Raw genomic sequence first — 13274 nt, 5'->3', positions numbered from 1 at the left:
TGAGCAATTATCAGCATCAGATAAGCCTTCATCAAAGAGATAAGCACAAGACCTCATGGCAATACCCCCGATCCAGACGTGCTCCTGATGGAATATTCAAGAGAACTTAAGAACATCCCCATCACATACGCAGTTTAGTGCATGGATGTATGTTGAACTGACCGCCGCATAAGATGCTCCCTTAATTCCATTATTCTGGCCCCAGCAACAATAGCAACAGAAATACAATGTTTAAAATATATTTGGACAGGCACATGGATATGAAAGGTTATGTTTCTATTAAGATTTAAGTTTATTATTGTCAAATGTGAAAATAGTGTGAAAAAATTTATCTTGCATGCTATCCAAATGGATCAGATGTTCTATATGAATATAGATTGTTTCTAAAACCCACTCATCCTGGATCTATGTTGCAACAATGCAAACTCTGTCTTTTGGATTTTTGAACTTTTTTTTAACCAGTTATCCAGTATCTAGTTTTTCCCATATTTTCAGCATTCTGCCAGGATGCATTCCTCAACCCTGGCTGACTCTGATCTATTCCTTTTGGATTCCATTCTAATCTGGATACTGCCACATTAATAACTTTTGTTTTGTTGCCTTCTGCTAGATTCATAGTAAAGCTAACTTCATTATTCCCTCAGTGGGTCAACAGAATTTGTGGGTGAGAACAACTGTCAGCAAGGCCATTCCCCATTTCCTTTGGACCCCGAGATAAGTCTATCCAGGATCCCTGAGGATCACCACTCATCACAGGCCTCCAGTCTGAAAAATGCTATGGTGAACAATGTTGCTTTTGTAGGCCACAACTAGAAAATAGAAGTCTGGCGATTAGATTAGTCAAGCATGATTTCCCCTTCATAAATCCATGCTGACTTTGACCGATCCTGTCACTGCTTTCCAAATGCACTGCTGTAGCAACTTTAATAATCGACTCAAGCATCTTCCCCACCACCGATGTAAGGCTAACTGTTCTATAACAAGAGGGCCCTAGTGAGACTGCACCTGGAGTACTGTGTGCAGTTTTGGTCTCCAAATTTGAGGAAGAATATTCTTGCTATTGAGGGCGTGCAGCGTAGGTTCACTAGGTTAATTCCCGGAATGGCGGGACTATCGTATGTTGAAAGACTGGAGCGGCTGGGCTTGTATACGCTGGAATTTAGAAGGATGAGAGGGGATCTTATTGAAACATATAAGATTATTAAGGGATTGGACACGTTAGAGGCAGGAAACATGTTCTCAATGTTGGGGGAGTCCAGAACCAGGGGCCACAGTTTAAGAATAAGGGGTAGGCCATTTAGAACGAAGATGAGGAAAAACTTTTTCAGTCAGAGAGTTGCAAATCTGTGGAATTCTCTGCCTCAGAAGGCAGTGGAGGCCAATTCTCTGAATGCTTTCAAGAGAGAGCTAGATAGAGCTCTTAAAGATAGCGGAGTCAGGGGGTATGGGGAGAAGGCAGGAACGGGGTACTGATTGTGATTGATCAGCCATGATCACATTGAATGGCGGTGCTGGCTCGAAGGGCTGAATGGCCTACTGCACCTATTGTCTATTATAATGAGCTGTTTTCTCTCTCCCTCCATTCTTAAAAAGTGGAGTTACATTGGCTACCCTCCAGTTCACAGGAACTGATCCAGAGTCGAGAGATTAGAAAGAACATTGGAAAAGAAGGATCTAGGTTCCCTGAAAATGGCACCACAGGTAGATTGGGTGGTCAAGAAGGCTTCTGGCACATTGGCCACATTGTCAAGGTATTGAGTATAGATGTTGGGACCTTATTTTGCACTTGTACAATATATTAGTGAGGCCATATTCGAGTAGTGCTCGGTTTTAATCACACTGCTTATAGGAAGTATGTCATTAAGGTAGAGAGAATGCGGAGAAGATTTATGAAGATGTTGCCAGGACTTGACAGGTGATTTGTCGCGAGAAGTTGGGCAGGCTAGGACTGTATTCCTTGGAGAGCAGGTGGCTGAGGGGCGATCTTAGAGAGGTGTAGAATATCATGAGGAGAACAGATAGGTGAATGCACAGAATCATTTACACAGAACAGGGGAATCAAAAAGCAGAGGACATGTGTTTATTGTGAGAGGGGAAACATTTAATATGAACCCGAGGGGCAACATTTTCACTCATAGTGGGGAGATGGAATGAGCTTCCAGACAAGGTAGTTGAGGTGAGTCCAATACCAAAATTTAAAAGACATTTGGACAGGTACATGGCTTAGAGAAATATGGACCAAATGGCTGCAAATGCGACTAGCTTAAATGGAGCATCTCAATTGGCGTAATTGAATTTAATCAGAGAGTGTATTTCCATGCTGTATAACTCAATCCTCCAGTATTCTGGCACCTCACCTGTGGCTAAAGATTATGCAAAATATGATAAAAAAGCCCCTCTTAACCAGAAACGTATTGATTTAACACCCTTTTGCGATCCACCTCCTAATCTGGACTTCTAATTCCCACTGACTATTGAACATAGCGGGAGGCCTATAGTATAAAACCAAAAAAGTGATTGACCCTTTCTGATCCTATAGTTCTACCCATATAGCCTCTTTGTCCGATCTCTCTAGGATAGCATCCCTATGTACTACCGCAACATTCTGCCTGATCAGCAGTGCAACATCCCATCCCCTCTGCATCTCACTCTATCATGCTTGAAACATCTACACCCAGTTCATTGACCTGCCAGTTCTGCCCTTCCCTGAGTTACTTTTCTGATTGCAACAATATCATAATCATATGTGCTAATTCATGTTCTCATTTCACCTGTGAGTCTCCCTGCAATAAACTAAATAATCTTCCTGAGCTCTGCCCTCGCTTCCATTTCCTGATTCAGAGCTATTTTTGGGATGTTGCTTATATCCTCTAAAATGAAGGTTGATGCAAATACCTGCTTTATTCATTTGCTAATGCTTAGCTTCCCACAATTAATTATCCCGACTCACTTTCTATTGGGCTTTGCACAATGCTCACTTTGTGGGTAACTCTTCCGTTCACCAGATTGATTCCTGGGATGGCAGGACTTTCATATGAAGAAAGACTGGATAGACTCGGCTTGTACTCGCTGGAATTTAGAGGATTGAGGGGGGATCTTATAGAAACTTACAAAATTCTTAAGGGGTTGGACGGGCTAGATGCAAGAAGATTGTTCCCGATGTTGGGGAAGTCCAGAACAAGGGGTCACAGTTTAAGGATAAGGGGGAAGTCTTTTAGGACCGAGATGAGAACGTTTTTTTTCACACACAGAGTGGTGAATCTGTGGAATTCTCTGCCACAGAAGGTAGTTGAGGCCAGTTCATTGGCTATATTTAAGAGGGAGTTAGATGTGGCCCTTGTGGCTAAAGGGATCAGTGGGTATGGAGAGAAGGCAGGTACAGGGTACTGAGTTGGATGATCAGCCATGATCATATTGAATGGCGGTGCAGGCTCGAAGGGCCGAATGGCCTACTCCTGCACCTATTTTCTATGTTTCTATGTTTGAAATGCATTCTTACCATCTGTTATATTTCTGGCTAGTTCTTTCACATACTGTCATTTTATTTTGTTTTTTTAATTCTTATCGTCATCCATTGCTGTTTTTATTTTGATAATAGTTCTGCCATTTTGGTGCCATTATTCAAAATCCAAAGTCTTGTCGGCCCATCTGGCCCTCTTTGCGTACCAGGAGTGCCGGTTCACACGACTACTGGCCCACACTCCTTATGGCTCCAGCTCCCTCCTGGTAATGCCATCCGAACAGCCTTCGGGCAGGTTCCTGGTCCCACCGACCGACAAGCCTTCAGGCAGGTTCACAGTCTAGCTGACCGCTGAGCCTTCGGGTGAGGTTCTGTCGACCGATGAGCCTTCAGGCGGGTTCCCGTTCCGGTCAACCGCTGATCCTTCGGGTGAGTTCATGGTCCCGTCGACCGTCGTGCCTTTGGGCGAGGTCCCACTGACGGACGAACCTCGGGAGGGCACCGCAGCATCTTGGAAAGGCCTCCGACAAGGGGCACCTCCCATTTCATCAGCTGCTACACAGATGAAGAGAAAGAGACGGGCAATACTCCTGAGTTGGTTGGCTTCACCCTGTGCAATTCTGCTAATCAGTGCCAGAAAAATGAATTACTTTGTCTTGTGCTAATTAATGATACATTTCCCATGGTTAAATCTTCACCATCAGTTTCAAGTCTCTTGGGTTCAGATGGGTTTGAGTAATTAATTTATGGAATCATGCATGCGGTAGAGTTGCTGCATTACAGCGAATGCAGCGCCGGAGACTCAGGTTCGATCCTGACTACGGGTGCTGCACTGTAAGGAGTTTGTACGTTCTCCCCGTGACCTGCGTGGGTTTTCTCCGAGATCTTCGGTTTCCTCCCACACTCCAAAGACGTACAGGTATGTAGGTTAATTGGCTGGGTAAATGTAAAAATTGTCCCTAGTGGGTGTAGGATAGTGTTAATGTACGGGGATCGCTGGGCGGCACGGACTTGGAGGGCCGAAAAGGCCTGTTTCCGGCTGTATATATATGATATGATATGATATGATATGATATCATGTTCAGCAGAGACATTGTGGGCCAAAAGACCTGTTCCTGTCCTGTACTATTCTATGTTCTCTGCAATAACATAGTTGGTGGAAGGAACTACACCAAAGGGGTAAGTAAAGTTTTTCATAAAATCAGTTATCTGGAACATATAATTCTCACTGCTCCATCTGTCCATCTATAAAGAATTATTCAAGTTCAGAAATGTAATTTATATGAAACTACATAAACAAAATAATAAAACTACGTACAAAATGTAAATGGCCTTAAAGAGTGACATAATAAACTTTATTAGCTCTAAAATTCATGCAAATTATGAGATAAAAAAATTCAAGTTAGTATATGCTTCAAGCCATTTCATCCTCATAATCATTTAATATTGAAACATAATTTCAAAAAGACCTTGCCATTGCTAGATATCCATGTAAGCTGTTCACATTTCCTCTTTCCTAAGTAAATTGTTTGTGTCGTTGAGGGTTTTTCCCCCCCCCCAGTGAAGATAGTTCTAACTCTGAAAACATGCACTGGGTATGTACTCTCAAAGGTTTTAAACATCAATTAAAACATCTAAGAGACTTGCTTGTAATTTCCCAAATGGTAAATATTCTGGTTTATTAGATTTGCTTGATGAGTAAAAGATAGTAAATTGAAGCACAACAGCAAACTAAATCTTGAATTGGACTGAACTGAGCTGAATCTGGCTCATCGTAAAGATTTATTGCCTGCCCACACCTACCAGGGGTAAAGCAGAGGGCTGAACTCTAAAATAAATGTGAGGTCATAAGATTTGGCTTAATACATTGGTCGCCAGATCAATCAATGAAGATATGGTTTCATGTTACATCATGGATTCTTTAAAACCTGAACTTTTTCTGAACAACTGCTGATATCCATTTTGCAATCTTTCTATCAATCTTACTAAAACTCAAAACCAAAACTGAGCAGAGCCATCACTGGCCTGAGATATGGCCCATTTTTGGAAACATCTGCACGTAAATATTTTGCGAGGCTATTCCAGACCTTAAATTAGATATTTATAATGAACTTTAATTTCATAACTATTTTTTATACACCTAAATAAGCCTCAGAGATTGAGATCTTAGTCAACCTCCCAAATATTTATGATCATCCTATCTTCTCTGTTTAAGGCATTTGCAGATGGGACTACAAATAGAATGTTCCTGCACAATCACAACCATATCATTAAGGTGGAAACAATTTTGTCGGTTCATATAAAAACAGGTGTCAGATGCATGCCTCACCCAATGGCAAATGAATTGGAAATCTAATAATGGTAAGAGCAATTGAACACAGTAATTAGTTGAAATTTAGAATAGCTCTTAGTTATGGCAATTAACGCGAGTTTGAAAGAATCAGACCTTCCTTCAATCTTCCATCAGCCGCAGCTGCTCCGTTTGGAAAAATGGTTTTAACAAATATTCCCATCCGTCCTCGGGCAGAATCCTGGCCACCAACTATGCTGAAACCAAGACCCTGTAAAATACAGTTAACATAGAATAATTAAGATCTCACAATTTAGTCAATTTATTCTGATAAATGCATTGCAATCTTTCATTAAATAAATATTCTTCAGCAATTATTTTTACCAACGTGGATTGAATATACAGATAATACCATGTCATAGAGTCTTATAGCATGGAAACAGGCCCTTTGGCCCAACTTGCCCACACCGGTCAGTATGTCCCATCTACACTAGTCCCACCTGCCTGCATTTGGCCAATATCCCTCTAAACCCATCCTATCCATGTACCTGTCTAAATGTTTCTAAAACGTTTCAATAGTCCCTGCCTCAACTACCTCCTCCGGCAGCTCGATCAATACACCTACCACCCTTTGCATTAAAAGGTTACCCCTCAGGCTCCTATTAAATCTTTCCACCCTCACCTTCAATCCATGTCTTCTGGTTCTCGATTCCCCTACTTTGGGCAAGAGACACTGTGTGTCTACCCGATCTATTCCTCTCATGACTTTGTACACCTCTATAAGATCACCCCTCATCTTCCTGCACTCCAAGGAATAGTCCTAGCCTGCTCAACTTCTCCCTATAGCTCAGGCCCTCGAGTCCTGGCAATATCCTCATAAATCTTCTCTTTCCGGCTGGACAGCATCTTTCCGATAACATGGTGCCCAAAACTGAAAACAATACTCTAAATGTGGCCTCACCAACGTCTTATACAACTGCAACATGACCTCCCATCTTCTATACCCAATACTCTGACTGATGAAGGCCAAAGTGCCTAAAACCTTTTTGACCACCCTATCTACCCATGATGCCACTTTCAACAAACTATGTACCTGTACTCCTAGATCCCTCTGTCTACAACACTCCCCAGAACCCTAACGTTCACTGTGTAAGTTCTGCCCATGTTCGTGCTCCCAAAATACAATACCTCACCTTTCTCTGTATGTGTTTAATTAACAAGGTGTTCAAAATGTTATTAAACCAAACTACTGTGTGTTAAATGCTTATGGATCATTAGTAAATGGGCTAAAGAGGCAAGAATATTTAATTGTCAATATGTACTGGCAAAGGAACAATGACATTCTTACTTACAAGCCTATTTACAATAAAACACAAATAAATATAAAATAACCAATAATATGAGAAATGAGTAATAAGTAATACTACGTAACCATCCCATAATAGTGCAAAACGGAAGTATGTAGTGCAACCAAAACAAAGTCCATCATAGATCACAGTTAGTGAGGTAGTGTTGTGGTTGGTATTGTGCAGTGTTCAGCAGTCCAATGGTTTCTGAGAAGAAACCGTTCTTGAACCCGGTGGTGGTGGTGGTTTTCAAGTTCCTATACATCACCAATCCATGTTCTCCAGAGATGCTGCTTGACCCGCTGAATTACTCCAGCACTTTGTGTCTTTTCTCATAAACCAGCATCTGCAGTTCCCTGTTTCTACAAGGAAGTGTCAAAACCTTTGACACCTGTGAGTAATACCATAGGAGCCTCCCACTTCCCCACACTGATTCACCAAAGCTTTGCCATGGCCAAAGTGCATTGGAATACTTTCCATTTGCCTGGATGAATGCGGTTCCAACAACTCTCAAGCAGGTTGACACCCGAGCACAAGACAGCTTGCTCGACTGGTTCCTCATCAATCATAAATATTCAACCCTTCTACTTCTACAATTTCCATCTACCAATACTCTCCTCCGCCTAGCAGAGCTGGTCCTTACCCTCAACAACTTCTCCTTCAACTCCTCCCACTTCCTCCAAATCCAAGGCATAGCTATGAGCACTCACATGGGCCCCAGCTATGCCTGCCTCTTTGTAGGGTACGTCGAACAATCCCCGTTCCAGGAATACACTGGCCCTATCCCCGAATTCTACCTCCGTTACATTGACGACTGCATCGGTGCTGCCTCCTGCACCCATGCAGCACTCACTGACTTCATCAACTTCATGACTAATTTCCATCCTGCACTCAAATTCATTTAGACCATCTCCCTACCGTTTCTGGATCTCACCGTCTCCACCACAGGAGACAGACTATTGACCGACATCCATGACAAACCGACTGACTCCCACAGCTATCTAGACTACACTTCTTCCCACCCTGCTTCCTGTAAAGTCTCTATCCCCTACTCCCAATTTCTCCGTCTACGCCGCATCTGCGCCCAGGATGAGGTTTCCCATACTAGATTATCAGAGATGTCCTCAATCTTTAGGAAACAGAGGTTCCCCTCTTCCATTATAGATGAGGCTTTTACCAGGGTCTCCTCGATATCCCGTAGGGGAGCTCTTGCTCCCCCTCCCCCCATTCGCAACAAGGACAGAGTCCCCCTTACCCTCACCTTCCACCCCATCAGCCGTCGCATACAGCATATAATCCTCCAACACTTTCGCCACCTCCAACGGGATCCCACTACTGGCCACATCTTCCCATCTCCACCTCTTTCTGCTTTCCGCAGACCGTTCCCTCCGCAACTCCCTGGTTAATTCTTCCCTTCCCACCCAAACCACCCTCTCCCCAGATACTTTCCCCAGCAACTGCAGGAGATGCAACACCTGTCCCTTTACTTCCCCCCTCGACTCCATCCAAAGACCCCGACAGTCTTTTCAGGTGAGGCAGAGGTTCACTTGCACCTCCTCCAACCTCATCTACTGTATCTGCTGTTTCCGGTGTCAGCTTCTGTACATTGGCAAGACCAAGCACAGGCTCGGCGACATTTTGCCGAACACCTCCGCTCAGTCCGCCTTAACCTACCTGATCTCCCGGTTGCTCAGCACTTTAACTCCCCCTCCCATTCCCAATCTGACCTTTCTGTCCTGGGCCTCCTCCATTGTCAGAGTGAGGTCCAGCGCAAACTGGAGGAACAGCGCCTCATATTTTGCTTGGGTTGCTTACACCCCAGCGATATGAACATTGACCTCTCTAACTTCAAATAGCCCTTGCTTTCCCTCTCTCTCCATCCCCTCCCCCTTCCCAGTTCTCCCACCAGTCTTACTGTCTCCGACTATATTCTATCTCTGTCCCACCCACTCCCCTGACAACAGACTGAAGATGGGTCTTGACCTGAAATGTCACCCATTCCTTCTCTCCAGAGATGCTGCCTGTCCCGCTGAGTTACTCCAGGATTTTGTGTGTACCCCTTCTACAATACCTTAACATAACTGCAGTGTATAAGCAAGGAACTGCAGATGCTGAATTACACAAAAATGCACAAAGTGCCAGAGTAACTCAGCGGACCAGGCAGCCTCTCTGAAGAACATGGATAGGGATTGGGATCCTTTGGACATTTCGGATTAGGATCCATCTTCTGACCCAATAACTGCAGTATACCATCTAAAGTATGAACTGCAGTTACACATCTGGACTACTTAAAAATCTCCTAAATCTCAAGGTCTACCATCCAAGAAGACAAAAAAAAAAGAAATATTAACTAAAAAATCATGCCCAAGTCACACTTCATCCTTAAATTTTTAACGCAAGATTCCCCTCATGAAATCTTCAAGGAAGATTCATCGTCATATTTTAATTTCTTTAAATAATTAAAAACTTCCAAAGTATTTTGACAGATCACAAGTGATATAAGGTCCTTGTGAATGTAAAAGATGTCATTAATTATCAATAATAGCAGCAGATTTGACAGCTGGCAAAGTTGGAAGTAGACCTTACAGGCTGTCAGAGCACTTTGAGTGTAACCAGCCATTTCCACCAAGGCAGCGCTGCACTGCGTATCACCATGACAACCTGCTGGGAGCTGGGCTCACTTTGGGTCTGCATCCACATTTACGGTGCGATGGCTTGGATAGTGTGGATGTGGAGAGGATGTTTGCACTAGTGGGTGAGTCTAGGACTAGAGGTCATAGCCTCAGAATTAAAGGACGTTCTTTCCGGAAGGAGATGAGGCGAAATGTCTTTAGTCAGAGGGTGGTGAATCTGTAGAATTCTTTGCCACAGAAGGGTGTGGAGGCTAAGTCAGTGGATATTTTTAAGGTAGAAATAGATAGATTCTTGATTAGTGCAGGTGTCAGAGGTTATGGGGAGAAGGCAGGAGAATGGGGTTAGGAGGGAGAGATAGATTAGCCATGATTGAATGGCTGAGTAGACTTGATGGGCCGAATGGCCTGATTCTACTATCCTTTATGACCTTTTGATCTTATGCACTCTCCAGGCAAGTAGGGAGCAATCCTGTAGCAGCAGACCTGCCCTCTAATGGGCCACTGCAGATCTGTAGTGCACGTACAAAATCAGAGGAAAGAAATCAAAATATTCCAGGTATTATTTAATATAGTTATTACTGAGTGGAAAATAATTGTGGTTTGTGCTCTTGTGTTTTGTACCACCTTCAAGAAAGAGAGAGCAGCAATTTGTAAAGAGTAATTTTTAATGTAGGTTAATTGGCTGGGTAAATGTAAAAATTGTCCCTAGTGGGTGTAGGATAGTGTTAATGTACGGGGATCACTGGGCGGCACGGACTTGGTGGGCCGAAAAAGGCCTGTTTCCGGCTGTATATATATGATATGATAATGTTTGAAAGTTATTTGTCTGCCCCTGAGATGCCCGAAGTTTAACAAGTATAAAATAAATACGTTCACAAGATATATTTTTTTGTCTCACATTGATGGATTCATATTTCATTATAATTAAAGAGATCAGGGGATGTGGACATATGGCAGGAGCAAGGTGCTAAATTTGGATGATCAGCCATGATTGTATTAAAAGGAGGAGGTTGGAAGGACTGGATGGCCTTCACCTGCTCCTATTTTTCGGTGTTTCGTAGAACAGAGAACCTGAATGTTTAATGCTAATTTCAATTTCAATTCACTTCCTCAATAACAAAAACCTAGAAATTCACTCTTCCAACTGATATGAAGCAGATGCAACTTTAAATGCACATGACCATACAGGGAATGGAGGGATATGGATCACAAGCAGGGAGAAGGGTTTAGTTTAAGTTGTTATTATGTTCAGCACAAACATTGTGGGTTGAAGATTCCTGGGAATGGGAAGGAATGGGTGACGTTTCGGGTCGAGTCCCTTCTTCAGCAGGGTCATCTCAATAGGGTCTCTCTACCTCCTTAAACAAAGAACATGCTGCCTGCTGGCATTGTTCTTCATCAACCTGTGCAGGTCTTTCTGACCCAACTAGGGGTACTCTCTCAAACCCTCCCACCATTAGCACGCTCATTCATTTAGTGGCAACAATATGCTGAAGCTGGAAATGTGTTACTTGTATTACTGCATGCTCCCTTAACAGCTAGTTGTGGAGATTATACCTGTTAGGTTAAACACTGGCAGCTGCAGGAAGTACCAGGCAGCACAGTAGCACAGCTGGTGGAGCTGTGCCTCACAGGGCCAGAGACTCAGGTATGAATCTAGCGTTGGGTACTGCCTGTGTGGAGTTTGCGCATTCTCCCTGTGACCGCATGGGGTTCCTCTGGATGCTCCAGTTTCCCAAACACATGCGGGTTTGTAGGATAATGGGCCTCTATAAATTGCCCCTAGGCAGTGGATGCAAAAGTGGGATAAAATAGACCCAGTGTGAACGGGTGATTGATATGGACTCATTGGGCTGCAGGGCCTGTTTCCATGCTGCATCTTTCCATCAATCAATCATTAGATTAATAGAGAATGCTACACTGAAAAAGACAACGCGAGCTTCAGCATATCAAAGCTTTCATGCAAAGCTGAATATTGTGGATTTCAGAACTTACCTTGTGGGATTCAGGGAAAACTTCAATATTTTTCTTTTTTTTTAAATCCAGCCAGATGGAGTGCAATGTTTTGCAATTTTGTACTCTCATACTTCACTCGTACATGTTGCTGGTTACGTTTTCTAAGTGTAGGAATGTGTGAGGGACTAGTGCATTGTCTATGGAGGTTCAATGGCTTTCTGCTTCATCTTACTTTCTCATCGGGTCACCACAATTGGAGAAGTTGATTTGCGTTTTCAAATATTTTCATTCATCTTTTGAAAAAAACATAATGAATTCTGGCAGAAGTCCAAACTGAAGTTCCTTACATTGAAAACTATTAAAAGCTTTGTGTGATGTGCAGTGAAGCAAGCACAAGGCATTCAATCCCTGTTCTCAGTTAAATTGGGCCAAACTTATACACATTTTTCTGGGCTGAGGGAAAATCAACTCAACATGCTTCCTGGAGCAGGGAGATAGATGAGCAACATTCCAACTTCAAAGTTAAAAGAAAACTTGCATTTTGGCTGTACATCTGGAAATTCAAAAGTGTTTTACATTAAAGACTACCTTTCATTCCTTGCCATACAAAACACTGTAATGAGATAAAAAAAATAAGGCAGAACAAAGACCGTACAAAATATATATGGTTAGAAGTAATAAGAGGAACAAAAGTAATCTTAGATTGTGTAGATGCTTACCTTTCCTTGTCCTTTCATTAGAACAATGTTGGAGATGATTGAAGGCTGGGCTAGTCGCCATGGTGATTCCACTTGGACTGTACTCAAGGAACGTGCTGACTTTTTAATAATTTGATACTCCTATAAATTATATACAAAGAACAAGGTAGCATGAGGTAGCATCAACCTAAGACTAGAAATGAGAATTTCTGGAAACTCACTCAACCAAGGCAGTGCACAGACAATTAAGCAGTGAGAGATTCCCAACTCAAGAGTGATCCAGAATAGTACATTTTTATAAAATCAGTCTAATCACAATGCTTCATGTGATGCAAGCATTGATCAATAAAAAGATCAGCCAGATCAACATGCTTCTCATTGCACATAATTATCTATCCATTAGATTTGGCAATGACAATTCATGTAGAGCCACCATGCCAGTTTCTAATATGTACCCCAATGCTCAAGTAATGAACCCTAAAGTCCAGCCTTAAATGGTGCTTTTAACTTCCTGAGGGTAAAGTCCAGTTTCTGTTGTAATTTTATCCAATTCATGAATGTCACTGGGAACGATGGCAATCTGTTCCTCCACAAATAATTTGCCATGAATCCATGGCGGAGCCTACTAATTGAACGGCACATTCTGTTGTAAATTTGATGAAAAGGGCAATGTACTAATCATATGTCAAATTATAGCCTTCCCCACAAGAGAACAGATTAAATGGTAACTAAGATTTAGTTGCAATCACCCATTGGTCCACTTTGGCCTGCTTCATCACTCAACAAGAATATTATTGATCTGAACTTTGATCTCAGCTTCACTTCCTTCACTGATCTCTATAACCTTTGATTATTTTAAGTAGACTTGATTAGTTTAAAAACATACTTCAG

General features: G+C 42.5%; 1 protein-coding gene across 1 annotated transcript in view; it reads right to left on the bottom strand.

Moving 5' to 3' along the window:
- The window catches only part of pdzd2 (PDZ domain containing 2), a 274116-nt gene that overhangs the window by 82971 nt on the left and 177871 nt on the right, over positions 1-13274 (bottom strand). The window contains exons 10-11 of the mRNA XM_078395102.1: positions 12405-12524; positions 5907-6021 (exon numbers count right to left, since the gene is read on the bottom strand). Coding sequence (XP_078251228.1) covers positions 5907-6021; positions 12405-12524 — 235 coding nt within the window. The remainder of the gene's footprint in view (positions 1-5906; positions 6022-12404; positions 12525-13274) is intronic.

Source organism: Rhinoraja longicauda, chromosome 1 (assembly GCF_053455715.1).
Source record: "Rhinoraja longicauda isolate Sanriku21f chromosome 1, sRhiLon1.1, whole genome shotgun sequence".
Taxonomy (NCBI): Eukaryota; Metazoa; Chordata; class Chondrichthyes; order Rajiformes; family Arhynchobatidae; genus Rhinoraja; species Rhinoraja longicauda.
Note: the sequence above shows the minus strand (reverse complement) of the source record. Positions and strands in the feature narration are given on the sequence as shown.